General features: G+C 28.7%; 4 protein-coding genes across 8 annotated transcripts; 2 read left to right on the forward strand and 2 right to left on the reverse strand.

Annotated features, from left to right (window-relative positions):
- Positions 1 to 834: 834 nt before the first annotated feature.
- LOC139986383 (beta-catenin-like protein 1) lies at positions 835 to 3,692 on the reverse strand. Its single transcript, XM_072001671.1, has 10 exons — positions 3,592 to 3,692; positions 3,375 to 3,504; positions 2,868 to 3,247; positions 2,458 to 2,789; positions 2,162 to 2,385; positions 1,857 to 2,039; positions 1,639 to 1,786; positions 1,400 to 1,566; positions 1,156 to 1,339; positions 835 to 1,090 (listed from the first exon to the last, which is right to left on the reverse strand). The coding sequence occupies exons 2-10, from the start codon at positions 3,402 to 3,404 to the stop codon at positions 1,002 to 1,004; spliced, it is 1,737 nt and encodes a 578-aa protein (XP_071857772.1). The 5' UTR covers positions 3,405 to 3,504; positions 3,592 to 3,692; the 3' UTR covers positions 835 to 1,001.
- Positions 3,647 to 5,797, forward strand: Membrin (Golgi SNAP receptor complex member 2). Of its 2 annotated transcripts, XM_072001678.1 has the most exons (3): positions 3,647 to 3,779; positions 4,591 to 4,845; positions 5,011 to 5,797. In XM_072001678.1, the coding sequence occupies exons 2-3, from the start codon at positions 4,706 to 4,708 to the stop codon at positions 5,507 to 5,509; spliced, it is 639 nt and encodes a 212-aa protein (XP_071857779.1). In that variant the 5' UTR covers positions 3,647 to 3,779; positions 4,591 to 4,705; the 3' UTR covers positions 5,510 to 5,797. The 2 variants fall into 2 exon arrangements, with proteins under 2 accessions (XP_071857779.1, XP_071857778.1); XM_072001677.1 differs by lacking the exon at positions 3,647 to 3,779 and having other exon boundaries at positions 4,133 to 4,845.
- A 55-nt stretch (positions 5,798 to 5,852) lies between these two features.
- LOC139986376 (tRNA (32-2'-O)-methyltransferase regulator THADA) lies at positions 5,853 to 13,015 on the forward strand. 2 transcript variants are annotated; one of them, XM_072001655.1, is made up of 8 exons: positions 5,854 to 6,291; positions 7,704 to 7,956; positions 8,059 to 8,942; positions 9,014 to 9,776; positions 9,847 to 10,234; positions 10,307 to 10,449; positions 10,538 to 10,689; positions 10,751 to 13,015. In XM_072001655.1, exons 2-8 carry the CDS (start codon positions 7,879 to 7,881, stop codon positions 12,966 to 12,968), a joined length of 4,626 nt encoding a protein of 1,541 aa, XP_071857756.1. In that variant the 5' UTR covers positions 5,854 to 6,291; positions 7,704 to 7,878; the 3' UTR covers positions 12,969 to 13,015. The 2 variants fall into 2 exon arrangements, with proteins under 2 accessions (XP_071857755.1, XP_071857756.1); XM_072001654.1 differs by having other exon boundaries at positions 5,853 to 6,291; positions 9,847 to 10,449.
- Positions 13,016 to 14,927: 1,912 nt separating this feature from the next.
- On the reverse strand, positions 14,928 to 20,856 carry Corest (REST corepressor). Of its 3 annotated transcripts, none has more exons than XM_072001673.1 (10): positions 20,600 to 20,856; positions 20,004 to 20,072; positions 19,809 to 19,883; positions 19,521 to 19,735; positions 19,257 to 19,439; positions 18,447 to 18,557; positions 17,837 to 17,925; positions 17,344 to 17,518; positions 16,904 to 17,218; positions 14,928 to 16,838 (listed from the first exon to the last, which is right to left on the reverse strand). In XM_072001673.1, the coding sequence occupies exons 1-10, from the start codon at positions 20,700 to 20,702 to the stop codon at positions 16,755 to 16,757; spliced, it is 1,419 nt and encodes a 472-aa protein (XP_071857774.1). In that variant the 5' UTR covers positions 20,703 to 20,856; the 3' UTR covers positions 14,928 to 16,754. The 3 variants fall into 3 exon arrangements, with proteins under 3 accessions (XP_071857774.1, XP_071857773.1, XP_071857775.1); XM_072001672.1 differs by having other exon boundaries at positions 18,411 to 18,557; XM_072001674.1 differs by lacking the exon at positions 18,447 to 18,557 and having other exon boundaries at positions 20,600 to 20,855.
- Positions 20,857 to 21,221: the final 365 nt, after the last annotated feature.

Below are 21,221 nucleotides of genomic sequence, written 5' to 3' on the forward strand. Positions count from 1 at the left end.
ACGTGGGTCACCATGGTTACTGGGAGTCTGAGAGAAAACGCGCGCATTCTTTTTTTATTACATTTAATTATAAATTTCACGAAATAAATGTTAAATTTTATTATAAATATGGGTTTCCCACAGAGTGTCAAGTACGAAGTACAATTACGTGGTAGATACACGTATCATTTGTAGTTGTGATGTTCGTATTGTATACACCGGGTTATTGACCCGTCATTTTTAATTTTGAGAAATTTAAGTAAAATATTGTACTTACTTGACAAATGATGAACTCGAAATAGGAAAAGTATTTCTGACAATGAAATACGTCGTCACGATCGTTGAATCGATGAAAATATTTCACACAGCCACTGTCAACAATGAATTTTTCGTAAAAACCAAATTTTTTTCTACGATAGCAGCTCCTCCATAAACAGCCCGATAATAGAATTTCGCCGTAGTAATTTTGAAAGTTATAAACGGTATCTTCCGATTCGTATGGATGGACAACATCGATTAAACTTGGGATTATCTTGCTCAAAACTGACATGATACAAACAATAACGACTTGTGATCACTGCTTTATTTTCACCCATTTTATTAACGTGCATCTATGATATCGTTACGAAATATTTCATCAATGGGTGAAAAAATTCTTCGGAGAACTAAAATCAATTATAAATTTTGAGTACAAAGCTTTACGCGCTATCGTACAACATAGTATTATCAATCATGTTGCTCGATATGAATTAAAACAATAAATTTATCGATTAATCGTCGTATAATTTGATATAGCGCTTGCTTCACAACTTACTTGTACACAAAATAAAACTGCGATAAAATATATGACACTCGTTTAATTTTTTACAAACGCTTCTTTTAATCTTTGCATATAAAAATGAATATTTCTAATGATATATTTTACACATGTAATAGATATCCATAGGGTTGCTACTTTTGGAAAAAATTTACAAAAAGACAAAAAGCTTAAAGTTTTTAACTCTTTCATTAAAAAGTATACATCAAAATTTATCGATTAATTGCAATATATGTTGTTGCTCTGCTTCTCTCCATTCCGAATCTCCAGCATCGCCAAGATTTCCCGCATATTCTAAACAAAATAATTAAATTAAAAGCAAATAAAATAGTACTAAAATATTATAATAAAAAACATACCTCGCATGATATGCCTTATAGTTTTTAAAGATGCTCTTCTTTGAGCTAAAATCCGCGTTACTCGTTGCTTAACTGCTGGTGGACAACCGGTACACGCCTCTAATAATACATAATCTACTAATTGTAAAATAAACAATCCACCATCTAATCTTCTCAGGTACGATTCTTCTTCATCTTCATCTTCCTATATCATTGAATATATTATCAGATAAAATATCTTCAAAATTTATATCTTTTTACTAACCTTTGTATTTTTTTCAACTTCCTCCACTTTTTCAAGATATTTGAAATGGAGCTCCATCAATCGATCCACTTTCTCGTAATCATTTTCCGTAAATTTGCTCAACAATCTTTGACGTTGTTGGCCTTTGCAATTCCTCAGCATACTTGCTATAATTGATACTACATGTTCTACAACAATAATTATTCGTGAAAATATCGTAGACAAACGTAATTAAGGAAAATCTCTCATGGTTTAGTTACCTTCGTGTTCTTCCGCTGTAAGCATTCTCTTCCGATTTTTTGTTGGTGTTTTCATGAATAAAGGAAATATTGTTCTCAATCCGAGAATATCAACAAATTTACTACAATTATCTTTTCCATCTGGGCCATTCATTGCATGATCTAATACCTAGAATATAACATTGTTGTTTATCGATATTAAGAAACAAATTCAATATAAATTTTGACCTGCTACTTACTTTAAGAGAACCATTCCTAGACATTTTTTTTTCTCGCAACATTAAATTCATAAGTTGCAGTCCTTCTCCCCTTAAAAACCTATCTCTGTTTACAGTTGCCATTAAACTTGAACACAATACATTGAATAAATTTTCCATCATTTCTTGCTCCTCGGCTGTTTGAGGATCGTGTCTTTTGTAATACTAAAATTAATGGAAATTATTTTAAAAGCACATAAAAATGTATGAAAAGTATAAAAATAAGTAAAATATAAAGAAAGAATACAAAAAATATATAGAAAGAGGGAAAATATAAATAATATTACCGCTAATTGTTGTAATAACACATCGATTCCATCAAGTTCACCAAGAAGTAACCTATTCTCTGGTGTGTTTTGCAAAAGAATAGATAAAAGTTCACTAGCATAAAGCTTATTAGCATCAAATGGTGTTTTTGCTTTGATTCTCCTTAGGAGCCATTGCATTAATCCTTGTTTCCCTGCATCTCCACACAGTTCTGGCCTAAACTCTAAAAGATTCTCAAAAATAGCTGAAAAAAATGTACCGTAATATTTACTTTAATTTCAAAGTACAGTACTCACCAACTTAAAATAACAATTACCTAAAGTATTATAAACTCCATCACTTTCTTCCTTTACTGATTCATCCAATCTTTCTAAGTTTTGTACAAGAAGAGCACAAACTTGTTGTTCTAATAAAGCATCAATCAATGTATCAGCACCTTCTTGGCTTTCATGTAAAATATCTACATCTGTTAATTCTTGCAAAAGGTCTACTACACCAACTGCTATATCCGTATTCTCATGAGATAATAATTCAAGCAGTGAAGGTACAGCACCTAATTCCACCATTAAAGGATATAGATCTGGATTTGTTGCAACGACATGAAGTTCTTGGAGAGTTTCATGCAGTTCTACTTCTGATTCCATAAATCTATTAAATTTTAAAATATAATTTCAATCTTATATTTTAAGTTTGATCTTTCATGCATAATGCTAGAAAATGATATACTTTTCTGGTTGATCAGGGAATTTTACTCTCATTTCTTGGTTTCTAAGAGCTCTTTTTTCAAATAGAAGAACCATTCTCTTTAGTGTTGCTTCATCTAACGCCTCTATTTCTGGAGCCTCAGTTTCTACGTATTTTAAAATATCTTGCTTTTCTTTCTCTGTCAGCTGTGGTTCAACAACATCATTTGCTGGTGAAGGTAAAGCAGCTCTGATAGGTGTAGGAGGTTCATTGCTTCTAACTGGAGTCACTTCGATTTCTCTCTGTTGCCTTTGACGTGCATGATATGGAGTTTTAATTACTCTTTTAGGTTTCTTAGCATTTTCCCACTCATCTTCATCATCTTCTTCTCCTGCTACTGGTCGTTTTGGTGTATTTGGTGGCTATACGAAATGAATACAGAATAGCAAATAAAAATAACTTGTATGTACTGTGTGTACTTAGGTTAACATCAGAATTTTAGATAATACAAATTTCCGTATCATAAATAATACTGTTTTACAAACGTACTTTGTACGATAATAATTCACCGATATCCATTTGTAAGAACGATAGATTTCCTTTTAGAAGGTATTACATGCGACAAACACAATTTGGTTGTCCCTCTCAACCAATATATATCATGGTCATAAGTAACTCACTGTAAATTAAAAAAAGTTGTGTAAACTCTATTATGCAATAAAAATTACACATCCAATAGATTAATTAATCTTTTAATTATATTTACCAACATAAATTTCATTGACTTACAAAAATGCCTTATATACGATTTGAACCTAAAGATGTCAGTAGTTTCCGTTTCATTCAAGCAGACAAGAATTGTTTTATTTTTGATTAAAAAAAAAAGAAAATTTTATAGTTATTTCATGACTTCATAAATAAAAAAGTCACCATGAGCGGGTTTATTTTTTAAAAGTTTTTATTGTATAATTATTTCTTGTGTGGGTGTCTATAATGGCGACATCTACCATGTCTTTTATTCTCCCTAGTATCGCGCTGTATGAATCTGTCATAGAATAAAGATAAAGTGTGCGAGTCATATGTTACCGTGTAGGTAGATGTGATATAGGAATAGAAAGAGAATACTGCCTAGAGGGCCTGTCTGTGCTTGTCTAATGAGGCACGCACATTGACGCCACTCGTCGACCGGTTTTACACTTCCATATTTACTGTACGACATACGAAGTACCAATGTGCATGCTTTTTTATACAAGGGCATAAAGGCTTCTATGCAGCATTCTCTTTCTATTCATATATTTTTTTTTCAGCTCACTTACGCACTCTATCATTATATCTCTATTCTATGGAGTCTGTTTTTTTCTTAATGATGTACTTTCTTGTTACTAATTCGATTCTATTTTATATGTCCATGATACCTGCTTCCGCATTCATCACGTTGATTGGCGTTGTTATATTATAACGCATGGCTATTCTGCATTTTATATTTTTTCTGTTTTTTTTTATTAATAGTTTCCTGTTGGAAAGTATAATTCCGTATTCTATTACCGATTTTATCAATGATTTGTATAGTATTAGCATGGTTTCCAGGGTTCGCTCCTTTATTTATATGTGCAATGTATCTTAACACTTTGAGTTTTCTCTTTGGCCTGTCTCATATTTGGCCCTCTTCATTTATTTGCTTTTTGAAGTTTGATCTGTTATCTTTATTCTATCTAAAAGTTATTGGAAGTTATCCTCTGATAGATTTTGATAACCACTGTTACAGATATCCCATTTGATGATCTGACAGTGACAGTAGTATTTGTACGTACACGTCATAGCTTTCGCACACGGTCCGATACGAGTTATCGAAATACGAATGGAACTATTTATTATTAAGTATGGAAACTCTGTATCATCAAACAAACAAATTGGTCCAAGAAACACAACACCTTTTCTCACAACTTGAGAAAAAAACGCCTAACCTGGATGTAAAAGAAATAGAAGATAACATAGAATCAAAAATAAACCTCATCAACAGGTAGCTATTTAAAACAACTTTTATTTTTTTATGTAGGTACTTATGCAAAGAAGTCATATATCTATACAGAATTCATAGATACATTTATTTTGCTTGTATGTATACATGTATTTTATAAAAATATTATGAAATAATAATATACAATTTCATGCTCTTACATTTTAGTAATTGCGAGAAATTAGATGTGTTATGCCGTAAAGGCCCTATATCTCAAAGACAAAATGCTAAAATGCGCGTGGATCAACTGAAATATGACAGCCGTCATCTCACAGCTGCTTTAAATTCATGGCGCAACAAAATGATTAGAAAGCAAAGAGAAGAAGCTGAAAGGGAAGCATTGCTGTCTAGGACATTTACCACAAATGATCATGTTGATATTATGATAGATCATAATGTACAACACAATCATAGTTTAAGAAATGCAGTTAGTGGTATGGATGATCTCCTTCAAAGTGGTAGTAGTATTTTGGACAGTTTGAGATCACAAAGAATAACTTTAAAAGGGGCTCATAGGAAATTAATAGACATTGGGAATACATTAGGGCTTTCACAAACCACAATGAGACTAATAGAACAGAGAGCAAGACAGGATGGATTTGTCCTAGTTGGTGGAATGTTGTTCACATGCCTTGTTATAGTTTTAGTTATAATTTATCTTACATAGAAAATATTATCTTTTAATTTTCAGGTACATAGGATGATGCAATTAACACTATTATTTATTGAAATATTTTAAACAGGAAATTGTTTTTGGCATTGTATAAAGAAATTTGGCATGTTTTTTTTATTATAAGAGATATATAATATATTTGAATTAATAATTTTGAATGCTTCATCTTTCACATATTAAGTTGAATGTTGCATTGTGAACTTGAAATTTGTAATTGTTACTTATTAAATATTAATATACATGTATTTGTATGTGAGTACACAATAAAATAAGAATGACAGAATAAATGTGGCAATTTAATTCATTTCGATATCAATATCGTTAATAGATTTCTAATTTTTTATTGATAGTGTATTACCACTTTTATACGAATTTAGCTAGAAATAAATCTCATTCCTAAAAAAATCACAAATTAATATATGGGTATTGGCAACACTGATTTCATTTCCATTTAGTAAGTAAGTACATGTGGGAATATTAAATATGGATACCCATGTGCTTTTCTATTTGTAAAATAATTGGATTAAAATTCCTTTTTTATCCTAATTTAGATGATAAAGTAATATTTTTTGACTGTACACATTAAGAATAATAAATTATGCTTGCAAGGACTCTTAATTTGTGTTGAATATTCATACTGTTTTACAATAAATTTAAAAAATAAGGATTATATATATCTGTAATTTAAAAAACGAATGTAAATTCGATACAACAAAATTTTATATAATCTTGTGTTGTAGTACTCCATGGTTTATCTTAAGGAAACTAATAAACAGGTTAGTTTCTATTTTCCTCTATTAGCATAAAAATAAAGTAATCTTCATTTATATAAAGGTAAAATACATAAATAATACAAATTTCAATTTACTTGTTTTATTTATGTATATATGCTTTTATAATATTAAAAACTTTATAAATTATTTAATAAAATGGAATTTATTGTCCTGAGTAACCTATAACACAGGTCATATTCAATATAATAAATTAAAAAATTAGATCAATAAATTATATCTCCGAAAGTCATTTTTAAATTAAAAAATAAAAAAGTTCAATTTTTCCTTATGATTTTTGGTGTATAAATTACGCTACAGTGCTATAAGATTATGTAATCATTTTGTTTTATTTTAAGGTTCTTATTTTTAATTTCTGTAAAAATAAGTATTTGTAACACATCTTGAATTTGTAAGTGAAAATTTATTCAATTCCGAAAAGGTTTCAGTTCCACAATATATAATATAGGTAAGTGCAAATTAATTCTTTTGAGTTGGAACATTGTAATTTCTTTTTTACTAAAAAATACATAAAAATTTATTTAATAAGTTTGTAAAACTAAAGAAAAGGAATGCATATTAATTTAAAAAAGGAAAACATAAATGTGTAATATATAATTGGTAATGCAAAGATTATTTTAGGATGTCTTTTCCGAGTAAAGAAGATCGTGCAAAATGTTGGAATCATAGAGATGAATATTGGAAATGTCTTGATGATGGTAAAACAGAAACAGAGTGTAAAAAATTTAGAGATCAATATGAAAAGTTTTGTCCTGCACTATGGGTAAATTTTGTACTTTATTACAATAATTGAAGAATTGTAATATTAAGTTTTTCACTTATGAAGTATAATAAGTAACAGTGAAGGAAATAATTTTCCTATGTGTAATGCCTGTCTCTCTTTCATTAAATCTTCATGTTTATCACTTTTTACTAGGTAAAACACTTTGATCGTAAACGAGAGTACTTGAAATTCAAAGAGCAGCTAGAACAAGGGGGGTATGTTCCTGAAGAACAAAATGCAACATAAAATATAAAACTAATTTAGCAATTGTAATTTATAATTTATTACATTTGAACTAATAGCTATTAGATTGTTTCCAAATTAAGTTTTCTTATTTTTATTACTTATAATAAAACAAATGCAAGTAACAATATTGTCTTCTTATATTGTATGATGATCCTTAATCCATTATATTAAAAGCTGATAATATTTTCTTTCTCAATTATTTTACACATAGAGGCTAATTTTATGGCTGCTGGATGATATGCTTATTTACATTTAAACCAATAATTCATTATTTTTTAATTTTTAAACGTTTTTTTATGGTTTTGCAGGAATTAATTGTTTTCTATTAATTTTTTTATGCTTAAAAAACAAAATTTTAAAGAATGTCATTATTACATATTAATTGCAGGACATGCGGCCTTGATGGAGACAAAACAGACAAATCTGATGCAACTGCACAAACTTCAAAAGCAGTTTTTAATTTTCAAACAACAAATACAAACACGTATGACTAGGGTACAAAAATATATATAATATACATAATTATTAAATTGAATCTTCTGTTACTAAATTACAATAACAAAATGTGTACAAAAAATATGGAATTGAATTATGTAATCAAAGAGTTACAAACATGTGCAGAAGACACTGCTATTTTCAGAGTTAGTATTTTATGATTCTATTAATCTACAATTTCATTTAAAACGATTAATGTCTATTAGATTACTTTACATAAACAAAGAATTTTGTTGTTGTCTTTTTAGAAACTGATAAACTTTGCTTCATCATACAAAGAATCCTGGAATGATGAACATTTAAAACAATGGCAACCAGTTTATATACATATTATAGGAGCTTTTGCTTCGAATACAGAAATAAAAAGAGAGAGAACCTTGTTGGCTTCCCATACATTTTTTGCTTTACTGTCAATGCAATCTAATTTAGTATTTCTAAAAGAAACTTTTACAAATCTTTTGAGCTCTAAACATAATGAAGTATACATCTTCAATAAAAAGTATAATACCGTTGAATCCGGATTATTTAAACTGATTTGCGCTTATGGGTATTTACAAGTAAATTGCAGTAAAATATATTCTAATGATATTTGTTTTCTCATTTTCGATGTTATATTCGAGCATTGTGTAAGATATACTAAACATTCTTATTTTGCATACAAAATATTATATATGTGGTTGCAACGAACCATAAACACAACTTTTTGGAGTACATATTCGGAAGTAGAACAGAGACTTGAATCAATTATCTTTTCAAATTGGTGTAATGCTATCAATGACATAAGTAAGCAAAATTCAGCACTTATTTTTAACATGTACCTGAAAATCATGGAAAACAAATATAATGGATATTTGGAGTATCTGTTTAAGCATTGTGTCAATACAATTTCTTGGCAGAACGAATTAAAATATGATATACTTGCGGAAATTTGCGAAGTTTTGGACAAAATCAAAATTATTACATCTCGTGACTTTTTATTTTCTTTATGTACTAGCTTAACAAAATATTATTTGCGTTCTGCTGGTACAAAAGTTTATCTTGCTATTGTAAAAAAATTAAGCGAAAATGAATGGAAAGAAGCCTTTGGACATATAATGAACTACCTCTTTCACCATTGGGAATCGTCAGAGAAGTAAGTTAAACTTCCAAACTTTTACAAATAATAGAAAATTCGAGTGTCAAAATATGGATATTTAATTTCAGTGAAAATCATAATGCTCTTCAGTTACTCTACAAACATTGGCTTGAACCAGTTGTTAAAAAATACAGAAATCTTTTACCTTATTTATGGAATTTAATCACAGATATAAGAGAACATTTTTTACGTTCACATCTCCAAAAATTGGCTTGTGAAATGCACATTGATCTTCCACAACAAGCAGGGATAGAATGTTATATAAATCATAATAAAGAAATCATAAGATTGAATGGATTTGCCATAAATTGTTATCAAATAACTAGATTATACAATGAAAATAGAGATCAGTTTTTTACAATACAACATTTTTTATGGCACAATGCAAATAGTACAACAGTGTACATGAGAGATGGGATTGTCAAATATTTTAAAATATTTTATACTAACGTTCTAAAAATGTGTGATAATAATTCAAACAGTATACAAGATGTGTATTATATTACACATTGGTTGCATGAATTCTTTTTGGATTGTTTTGAAATTGGTTCTTGTTATCAAAGAAAAATTCTAGGCTTAAATTTATATAGAACCATACTTTCATTTACCAATGGCTTTGTCACAAATAAGTCCAATGTCGAAAATGTTTTGTGCATTTCATTGCTGGAAAAACATTTAATAATAACTGGAAACTGGAAATTCACGAACAGAAGAAGTTTATTTATCTTATTAAGACTTGTACTAGATTCTGCACTTGATGTCAAGCAATTAGCTGCTTCTATTATTCTTAATTATTTCAATAAAGATATTTTGTCTCATGTAGAAAAGCAGGTAAGAAATTATTCATCTTTCTCTCAACAGTTGGTTTTTCATTTAAAAAAAAAGGACATTATTGATTTAGATATTATTTCACACGGCATTGAAAAATTGTAATTCTTCTAAATTCTATGAAATTGAAAGTGGTGCGGCTCTTATGTCAATTTTAGTAAAATGGTTGCCTTTGAATATTTTACGAGATCATATGGATTATAGTGATCAGTTGAAATATTCGAATTTCTTGTTTAATGAAGCTACGAATCAGTTAATACAAATGAAAGAAGATGTACTAAAGGCAATTGTTCAAAATAAACCATTTTATGGTGTGATGACTGCTTTATTAAATATTGCTTTTCAAAATGGTCAAGAAAGTTCTAATATATCTTTAGAATTTATTGAAAAAATATTGTATCTATTGGAAGATGCTACAGATTTTTTTCTATATATATTTTCTTCAAAATCCAAAAATACAGGTACATTTTATTCAATTTCATTGAAGTCTAAAATATATCTTGCCTTAGATGAAATTGTAACTGAATTTGTAGAATATTCGTCGTCGTTCGCAGAAATGGGATTAGCGATTAACGAAGCTATTAAAAATAGTAAGATAGACAACATTAATTTCGATGATTTAAGTTTAACTCCTGCACATCAGGTACTCATCTCTTGCATTTGGATGTCTTTAAAGGTAAAAGTTTAAACCTTTATCGTTTAATTTTAATAAATATATCTCTTTGTAAACAAAAGTAAGATAATAAAGCATATTTTCTATGTAGGTCTCCTGTGAAATAGCTTGTGAAATAGGTACATTAATGTGTTCCGACGATACAGTTAAACGTTCCGCAAATGTTATCGTTACTGTATTACTCAGATGTAGACACAAAGGTGTAGTGGAAGCAGCGGGTACAGCAATTGGAAAATTAACGAGGTATAATTCATATTGATAGGATAATAGAAAAATTAAATATCTAGCAATTATGTCATTTCAGATGTTTGTGCAAAGAAACTAAGTATTCTAATTTGCCAAAAACACATATATTGCATATATTAGAAAATAATTCTATGGATACTTTAAACATTACCAGAAGAGGTGCTGGATTATCAATTATGTTTCATAGAATTGTCGTTAGCGATAATCGACGAGATAGACCTCTTTTGCATTTTGCAGTACAAAAATTATTAGACCTGTTGGACGATGTTTCTGATGAGAATTTGAAGAGCATAGAATTTCAACACGATTCTCCATGGGCAAGACGTTTATATTTTCTACGGGCTTTAGTAGCTGATAAAGAAATAAACGCACAGTTAGCTCCATACATGGAAAGAATTTCACTAACTTGTTTTAAATATTTGCAATCAGAAATATGGACTATCAGAAATGCAAGTCTACAATTATTTGGTTCGATAGTTCCAAGATTAATAGGCCAAAGTTATGGGAATACCTTAGATTTTGGAAATGGTTATTCCATTAATCATTTTGTTACGCATTATCCACTACTTGCAGACTATGCCATGAAAGAATTACATAGGTTTTCATTTACCTTTACAAGGTTCTCTACTGCTCTATATTTACATTCGAATATCGTTCATATTCTTATACTCCTTTCGAAATTTTCATGTAGTGCTTGCAACTTAATTGATTATTCCTCGCAAAAATATGTATCAAAAGTAAAATACTTACTTTGTATGCTGATTGGAAATCCTATTTTCTATGTTAGATTCTTAGCTGCAAAAGCATATGCAGCATTAACAGACTTTTTACAAATTCAACTCGAGCTTCAGAAATTAAAATGCGATATTTCTTCATGCCAGAGTGTTAATTTAATCCATGGCTATTTTTTAACTATGAAATTTCTCAAAGAAAAATTATCCGTTGAAATTGAAAGTATAAATGTGTGTTCGGATGTTAAGCGATACGTTGATCGTGGATTAGAAAAATCTCCAGAATGTCTGCGATTTCGAAAAATATTACAAATTTGGAGTAATATGTCGACAGGAGAATGTAGCTCACAAATATGTTACATGATTGAAATGCTATTTTTACAACTAAAAGAATTTATTTCCGATGAGATATCTAAAGAAGACATATTTATTTTTAACGGAAACAGATTTTTACTTTCTTCCGAGAAAATAAAACCAGGATTTTTCCAATTTGTAGACCTTTCTACAAAGTTATATGCTGACTATATAAACCGTACTAATAACGTTAATATTGATATTTTGCATAAAATTTTGTACTCCCCTTGTATCGATCAAAGTATTTCTTTCTTAAATCACGTGTCACATAGTATCCCAATTTTGAAAATTTTACTCAAACGTGTATTGCTAAATGAATACGGATGTAATGAACTACTTTTAAATGCAATGATAAATTACATTTTGAAAACTTTGAAGCATTGGCCGCTATTAGATATAAATGAATTAGATATTACGAAAATAGTAGAAATTTCGTTTATTGAAAAATTAGAAACTGTAAGATATTATAATTTATGGAGTTTAAAATGCATATTAATAATTTTTTCTCGAAACGAGGCAATGATAGACGAAGTACTATCCCATACACTCAAATTAAGTGTTCATGAAGAAGAACACATGAGACGAATCGCAGTTGAACTTATGCAATTCTTAGTTCATCGATTTGCAGAATTAACAAGCAAAACTAAATTAAGTATTTTACATTGCTGTTTAATTCTGCTGAAAGATGAAATTACAGAGATACGCGAAATTATTGCGGAAAATTTAAGGGCGCATGTTCTACAGACAATTAATACTGAATATAATGCTTTAGGGCATGATGAACTTATATATCAAAGACTATTATCCGAAGTAATGCTCGAAAAATTAAATTTTCCTACGGATAACGATATGAATCTATTTTTCGTAAAATTGTTCACACACAGTATTAAGTATTTTGATAGCAACACGGCTATTGAAAATCCTTTCTACCATGATGATAATCCTTTTTATAGAGAAGAGTCGAAGTTTCTAAATCTTTGTTTCTATTACATGAAACGAAAGGAGCACAGCCATGATAACTACTCTACAAAAGATAGTATGATAGAATGCGATAATGAAACTCATGAATCGAAATATCAACTGCAACGAGAATGTTATTTCGATGATATGAATTTAGAAACTATTTTAAATACTAAGTATGTAAATTATTTATTAATGAAACAAAAAATTGTAATACAGAATTATAGCTAATAATAATATGTAATGTACAATTTTAATGAATAAACGATAAGCAGTAACGGAGTACTCTTTATAACTAGATACTTATAATTTTTTATTAAGGTGTCTCGAAATAAATGCTTTTTAACCTATCAAAGTACACAAGAAATATTTAATATGTAGTTCTGAATAAATACATCTGTACATTTTACGGACATATGAATGTTTATACATTCACGAAGCTTGTAACTTTATATTTACATTATGCTACATTAATTGCCTTAAAATATTAGAAAATTTTGAACGATCATAGAATATGTGTATATTACATACTATGTAATTTTCATCCTTTAATATGTCTCATTGTTCATACTTTACCGTATCTACAATTAACACCCTTACGCACCCTTATCAAATATAATAAATTTATCATAATATTGTTCAAAATACATAATATTTCTAATCGTTAAACAAAAATTTTGTTGTCCGTGCAAGTTAAAAGTATTGTATAACGTCAATGTGCTTCATGAATTATCAGAACAACCTTACGCAACATTCTAATAATTAGCAATATATATCGTATATATAAAATTACAAAAATTCAATTTCAAAAGTATATCTGGACATAAGCAAGTTCATTCGTTTGAAACATCCTTTATTCGCTGACAGCCCATCATTGTTTGTTTAAATGCATTCGTAATTAAAGAAGTATTGAAGAAAGAAGTTCCTTTAGAAGGAAAAGAGAACATCCACATAGCAAAATATTTGAATGTGATTTCCTTCTTCAATCTTAAACTATGAAAGCTTATATTTAATAATATATTTGAACACTGCGCCATGCTTTCGTGTGTGAAAGAATTGCACGTACTAAAAATATAAAAACCATCAAAACATAACAGATTATTTTTCATTGAACATTTTTGAAAGTTAACCTTTCCTTATTTGTTACAAGTAAAATCAAATGCTTTTCTATGTAGGTACTATTCATTAAAAGTTTTAATATTTTACAATCATTACATTATGCTTGAATGGAATATTGTATTTAAAAAAGGACAGAAAATTTCAAATAATTTTCTATTTACTTTTAATCGTACTATATACTTTTTCATTTGAGTTTTGCAAACAATTTGACGAGATAATCTTTGTCGACTATTTCATCTGCCTTCGTGATATGTCGCTAACGATTACGGTAAATTTCTTTGGTGATCATTTCTATTTACATTCATGTTATATAATAATTTCTACGGTGTACCTAATCTCATAATCATTTTCAAGAATACCATCTTTTATTAAAGGAATCGTGCACACACGCTTGCGAGTGTTTTTTTTTTTATTAACCGTTTGAGTCCTAAGCAGCGTGATCGCTGTATTTTGTATTTTATTGTTATCTTCTCAATAATTTTTATTGAGCAAAACTTAAAATACTTATAAACTAATAGTACGGATATATAATAATATAGATGTATTTCACAAAAATAACAAATATGACGAGATCTATTGCGCCGCTTGTTTCTCTTCTCAATCGATTAAGACAAGAGCTATCGCGCTGTTCGGGATTTTTCGATCCTATTTTTTCAGAGACCCCTGAGACTCAAACGGTTAACATTAAGTAGTAAACTCTACCCTAGACAAACATTAAACTAACGATCTTATTGCTATTGCTATTAATAGTAAATGTGGATGTACACATGAAACTATAAGCAAAGTTACAGGTATATGATGTTTAAATGTTCTTTCGCAAAACAGTAAAAAATCATTGGAAGTAAGTTTATCTTGAAAATGATGTCTAATAATAATTATTTCTTTCGAACTAAATTTATATCTTTTACAATTATTATTAAATCCTAGAAAATTGACGACATAATTTCTTCTAAGATAGAATTACGGATTAATATACATACACTTATTTGTTCGAATATCTAACATTACACAAGCATTTCAAGAAATTTATAAAAAACATTTTTTTTGTATAAAGATTTTGTCGAATTAAAATTATTCAATATAATTTTTTATTATACAAGTAAAATACTCTCATTTTATAGGAGTACAAAATGTTGTGCTTTTAAATATAGAAGCACCGTCAATTTGAAGTATGGGCAATTTTAGTATACACATAATTTTGCATAATGCAATACAAATATGAGGAACCATTTTTTTCTTCTTGTTTTTTATACACATGGATTGAGTATGCAGCAGCAAGCCATAAAAATATATTCTTTTCAATTTGATATATTCGATTTTCAATCTCTCAAGTTTGTTATTCTATAAAACTAATAAAAAAATTTCTATTGTGATGTATTTTAATAAAATATTAAATTTTTTTTGTTAAAATGTGAATGAAATTGTATTATTTCCTTGAGCATTATTCTTTTAATAATATATCATTCAACGCGATCATTGATTTCATTTTTAAGTAAAATAACTTGGCAATGATTGCATTAAATTTTTGCTAGTACCTTCACAAATGATGTGAATCATAATATACGTGCGAATGGTGTGAACAGCATGATATTGTTACAGTTTCAAGTATTTATAATCAATTATATGAAAAATTTAAAAGTTGGAAGAATTTCTCTTGCTCTCCAAATTTTTATTTACTTTAATAAAGAATGGAAGATTGTCTAATTCTCGCTAAATTTCAATGTTATATTTTGAATACATATTATATAAACAGGAAGCAGTGGGAAAAGAAGAGAAATATCTTCTCAATTTTTAAAGTTGAATTTTTTTTAATTTTACTGTTCTTTCCTTCATTTTCATACGCCCAAAAATGCATAGGCACAAGACAAGAATTCTTTTCCGATTTATGTAATTACGAAATAATCACGAAAGCTATTTGAGAATATTTTACATAAATGAAATATAAATAAGTGATTGCTCTCTATATTTTTTTCTTATCTATATATTCTTTTTACTCTAAGTTTCGTAACATATATCATGTAAATTTCTTATGAACACTTTATAAAAAATTAAATATACAGAACATAAGTCAACATAAAGTGCATGCAAAACTTGAAATTAATACAAACACAGCTTCATTGTAGCGACAAATCATTAGAATAATATCTAGTTAATATTTGAGCATAGATAAAAAATCGTCGAAGACCGCTGATTATCCGCATATGAAATCGAAGTTACTGAACCATACCTGACTTTCTGAACGTTGTAAACTATAGCATTTTTTCAATATTTTTACAATTGTATCAATCTTTCATTCATTTATTAATGTTTGAATCTTTCTTTATTTAAAATGAATAATTTTGTTTTTTAAATTACTTTCATTTAAAATGGGACTTTGATATTCCTTATGTATATCTACAAATATTATATGCTACACAACACAGTTAATTTATTTGAAAGAAACTTATTATGCATCCATGATTACATACAATGGATGTTGCAGACATACTTATTATTAGCACTTGGATGTATTCATCTTTAATCTAATTTATCTATGCTTAGAATTATGTACTAGATGTCTTTAATAGAATTACATTTCTTCCATATTGCTTAATAAAATCCATATTAAGTATATGCAAAACTGTTTAGCTAAATAAATTCATATATTTTTGTTCCTATTAATTTATTCCTATTCCTTTCTATGAATTATTGATTTACGCATAAGTTCAATGAAAACTGTTGCTTGTATTTGATGTTTCTAATGCAGTATTGCATTAGTATTGCATAACGTAGTAAAATTAAAAATAACAATAGCGAACTGAATTATGAACAAATACCTTTTACAGAATATTATCGATTATCAACGTGCCTGTGATTATTCTTTTCACGTTTGCCAGTATTCAAAAGTATAGTCATTTGTTATTTAGCAGTTTGTCCAAGACCTACAGATGATTTTGTCTTTTGAGATGACTCTGCTGTTTCATTAGGCTGATCCACATCCATCTGAAACATTAATATCCAATAATATCTATAAATAATGTAAGCAGAATAAGTTGTAAATATTTTACCTTTTCTTCTTTTTCATCATCAATTAATATCGGACCGTTTTCAGCTTCATATTCTTTCAAGACAGCATCTAAATTATACCTTCGTCGATAATTTACAAAGAATGATCGCAAATGAGCTTCTGTTTTAGTTCCAATTACATCAGCAATCGCAGAAAAATCTTTCCCATATTTCCGGACACCTTGAACGGCCAAGAGCAATTCGTCATTTGTCCAACGAGCATTTATACGACTGGATACTTCCGGTGGTCGTAAATCATCAATACCATCAGTTGTTTTACGTTTCAATGCACTTACTTGCTGTTTGTTTGATTGTATCTGTGTATTAAAATAAAAAATTTTATTCAGCTAACTCAGATTTTCTTAATTGAACAATAAATTATATCAATTTTCCATATAAAAATGTATCCACACGTTTCATATTATTTTATTGTGAAACGTACTTGGCGTTTTAGGCTAACAATTTCGGTGTCAATCGCTTGTAAGCTGTTGTTTGCTTGATTGGGTTGACCAGCCAATGCTGCTAAATCATCATGATTAACAACGAGACCGCGAGGTGGTTTTCTTTTATTTGTTCGACCTGGCATGGAACTTAATGGTCTTGCTACACCAGTTCGCCTAAATCATTTAAATAAATTTGTAATGTATACTTCTAATATTTTCTTATCAGTGATATATCTGATCTACAATTACTTCGTTCTTGGAACTTCCTTTAAAATTAACTAATATAAATAAGAATGCTCATGCATTCTTATGAAAGTATATTTTAAAAAGTTTTGTGATACATGTATTATTACTTTACTCATTAAATATATAAAATTAATTTCCTATAATTCTTTAATTCATAATGAAATATGTGCATGAACATTCTAATTTTAAGAAAAGTTCTAATAGTTTCTCAATTATTGAAATTTTATTTAACTTGCGCTCACTGACCTCCAGTGCAGATAGCAGCTGTGACACGCATGTCCTTTCGGCGTCGCACGAACACTATGACAAGCAACGCCACAGTTGCTACACGAGCCCTACAACACATAATACCCTTTTAGAATATATTCTGACAATCCCCCCACCCTTTCCATCCGTTAATATTTATCTAACATGTAACTAAACTAATCTCTAGAAATTTTTTATTACCAAAAGAATGAAATATATACATGAGAATATTTAAAATTCTATCTAGAAACGTTAATTCGGCCCGCCATAAAAAATTAGAAGCTCCGAACTTTTTATAGTTTTATTATTTTAATCAAACTTTTAAGTAATAAAAAGCCAATAATTTGTTTCGAATTAATAAGTTCATGAGATATTTAGATCTCCCTTGTATTAGATAATTTTTGGGCTTCAACATTTTTTCCTCAGTAAGGTTTCAGCCTATCAATTCTACTATGTAGATTACTTTTGCAAAATTTTGTTCTTTTTGATATAGAAAAAAAAAAAAAAAAGGTGTAGGGCAGAGAAATAATAAATACGGGACGGTAAAAATAATAGCAAAATATAATAAGCATACTATGCTATGCAACAGGGTAAGGTTTAGGCTGAGTACCTGAACCTGAGGGGCGTTTTCCGAGTCGGATGGGGCTTTGGCGTCAGTGCCTTGGCTTCCTGGCACAGCTTGGTTCTTTCCACGACGTATTCCGCGGTGGATCGTCCATTTCTAGAACGTTCCACATTTACGTTCATACACGATGCAACGATAATTTAACTAGCTTTAGTCTTGTATTACTGATGTTATATAGATTTTTTTAATAGTTCAGAAAATTATTAAGATACGAAAAATAGAAGTTTAACATTAATGTATTTAAGTTGTATTTTTTTTATATTATATTAGTTCATTCCATATTTATCTCTTAACTCATAGTTCTGATAATTTTTACCAATTGTAGATCAGTGTTTTTATCATTTTCGTATTATTCACCGCATGGAATACGTTACCGTGTGGATACATTTTTTAGACGCATATTACTGCATAGTAGATATGTACGATTTCGAGCCAGTGCCATGGCATTAAAATGCAGCAAGAGGAGAACACTACCACACGCAATAGCACAAACGTTAATTTACTTAACATAACTTGATAAAAAAAAAAAAAAAAAATAGCAAAATTAAAATGGAAACAAAAAGCTTGAACTTTGTTTGTAAAAATAGTTAACAAGCAACGAAAATAAATTTGTTATTCTAATTAATAAAACACAATTTTATATTTGTAATTACTAAAATATTTAAAAACTGATATTTTATGATAGTTTATAATATGAAATATTATTTTAGATAGAAAGAGAGAGAGAGAAAATTTATTCTTTTTCATGGACATCAAGTGCATGCATTTGTTAAATATCTGAAAAGTATGTCTTACTTTTTCCTCTGATTCACTGTCTGTATTGGAACCTAATTCACTCCCATTTTCACTACCATTTTCTCCTTCTTTCCCACCACTCGTTAGTTTCCTTGCTTGTCTATCCATTAGTGATGTTCTAGTCCGTGTCTTTTTCCAGCTATAATAATATTTAACAAGACTGGCAATAGATTTATCTGGTAACTGTAAATGTAAGACAAAAAAATTAATAATTATTTATATAATTCTTGTGTTTTTTAATTTTTAATTCAGGAAAGATTCTACCATTTGACGAATTCGATGGAAGCTTTTCCCATGAAACTGAAATGCTTGTTCAAAAAGAACTTTGTCCTCTACTGTCCATTCATCAGGGAATGGTGTAAAATTAGCTAAATCTAATACAGCACGCTCTAAATTATGTTTGTGCCAAAATAACATCCCTAATGCTTGTTCTCCATTATATCCATACTTCTCCTTTGCTAATATAATATATTCATCCACTATAAAGAAAAAAGAAATTTGTATGATATATGTATTATAAACAATCAAATAAATAAAACAGTTAATATTTACATTTTTGATCAGGTATATCAGTAGTAGGAGACCATACCAATAATGCTCTATCAGGACACTGATCTAATCGTCGTTCTAAAATATAAAATCTATAATTATGAAAGTAAGAATATGAACTTGAAAGAAACTTTTTTTTAAATTACAATGTATATGTAAAAAGAACCTGAAATTAATAATTCTGTTTAAATAACATACCACTGACTGGAACAAATTCTGGAACAATAACTTGATAATCCCTTCCAACACGGATTTTCTCTGCTGGAACTTAGAGAAATTATAATTTTCTTAAAATGTAAAAATTTTAAATTAATGGAAAAATATAAGTGAACTTATTGTATAGTTTATTAAGACATGAAGTTCCAAAAATGTTTTTTTTATTTATATTTTATTAATACATATACAATAATATCTACAAATTATTTTAATATACAATTACATATATAAAGACTCAATTATACTTCATTTAGTTCGATTAAAAAAAATAATATATTATTACAACGATATATAGAAATAAAAGTTCAATAATACCGAAAAAGTGAATTAAAATTGTTTCATAGAGATATTCATAGGAATTGGCTGAAAATGGGAGAAGCTTAAAAAGAGGAAAAGTGGGGCGCGCTGTTTGAAGATCCTTACGGATTTTCGCGTTCGATCAATATAAAAGTATGCAAACTTCCAAAGGAGAATATATTCTTAGAGTTATTGCATATTTATGATATATTGATTGTAATAAGGCTTAAGAAGATCACACTAATTATAGTACTAATTGAAGTGCAATATGAAATTAGTACCTCCGTCTTCTTCGCTCGAGGATTCCGTCTGTCCATTAGGGCTGGGGCCCCTCGATCTGCGCCCATTTCTAACATTTTCTGAGTTTCTCTCCGCCAGAACCATCCTCCGACTTTTCTTCGATTTACTTTATATCAAATTATTACCCTAGCAAAGAGATTTTTGTACGAAAAATCAGCAAAACCTGCGATGCAGGCGATAGCTTGAAACTACACCGTGTTCGATAGAGTTCGACTCGCGCTTCGTGCGACCGTAGCGAAAGTAAAATGGCTGTTTATTGAAAGTGATCTGATTGGTCAACGATTTACTAAGTAAAGATGGCAACGTATATTTTCGATGTATTTCGAAATGAATCGTATTTAAAAAAAAAAAAACGAATATTTACAATAATTTCTTTATAATTATGATACAAGTATTTTCAATTGAAGTTATACATAACTTAAGCAAAACAATCTTATTTATATATGCAAAAATAATAAAACATTTGATTCTTAACACACTTACATTACTTATATATAAAAATACATAACGTTTTGAATCAATTTAGAAAAATTCATTTATTTTCACAAAATGAACAATTATAATTGTAAAATATTGTTATATTGTACAAAATATATCAGTATC

The sequence above is a fragment of the Bombus fervidus genome, chromosome 4, assembly GCF_041682495.2.
Source record: "Bombus fervidus isolate BK054 chromosome 4, iyBomFerv1, whole genome shotgun sequence".
NCBI lineage: Eukaryota > Metazoa > Arthropoda > Insecta > Hymenoptera > Apidae > Bombus > Bombus fervidus.

What these genes read in the sequence shown, in the direction of transcription:
- LOC139986383 (XM_072001671.1), bottom strand. Translation starts at nt 3,404, where the DNA reads ATGGATATCGGTGAATTATTATCGTACAAA. An exon ending in TGTTATTACAACAATTAGCG is followed by an intron (nt 2,040 to 2,161) that starts GTAATATTATTT and finishes CATTAATTTTAG; the next exon opens with TATTACAAAAGACACGATCC. An exon ending in TATAAGGCATATCATGCGAG is followed by an intron (nt 1,091 to 1,155) that starts GTATGTTTTTTA and finishes TATTTTGTTTAG; the next exon opens with AATATGCGGGAAATCTTGGC.
- LOC139986376 (XM_072001654.1), top strand. Translation starts at nt 7,879, where the DNA reads ATGTGTACAAAAAATATGGAATTGAATTATGTAATCAAAGAGTTACAA. An exon ending in AAGACACTGCTATTTTCAGA is followed by an intron (nt 7,957 to 8,058) that starts GTTAGTATTTTA and finishes TTGTCTTTTTAG; the next exon opens with AAACTGATAAACTTTGCTTC. An exon ending in TGTCTCATGTAGAAAAGCAG is followed by an intron (nt 9,777 to 9,846) that starts GTAAGAAATTAT and finishes TTATTGATTTAG; the next exon opens with ATATTATTTCACACGGCATT.
- Membrin (XM_072001678.1), top strand. Translation starts at nt 4,706, where the DNA reads ATGGAAACTCTGTATCATCAAACAAACAAATTGGTCCAAGAAACACAA. An exon ending in AAAATAAACCTCATCAACAG is followed by an intron (nt 4,846 to 5,010) that starts GTAGCTATTTAA and finishes CTTACATTTTAG; the next exon opens with TAATTGCGAGAAATTAGATG.
- Corest (XM_072001672.1), bottom strand. Translation starts at nt 20,702, where the DNA reads ATGGTTCTGGCGGAGAGAAACTCAGAAAATGTTAGAAATGGGCGCAGA. An exon ending in AGAATTTGTTCCAGTCAGTG is followed by an intron (nt 19,884 to 20,003) that starts GTATGTTATTTA and finishes TTTATATTTTAG; the next exon opens with AACGACGATTAGATCAGTGT. An exon ending in AGCTGCTATCTGCACTGGAG is followed by an intron (nt 17,519 to 17,836) that starts GTCAGTGAGCGC and finishes TAAATGATTTAG; the next exon opens with GCGAACTGGTGTAGCAAGAC.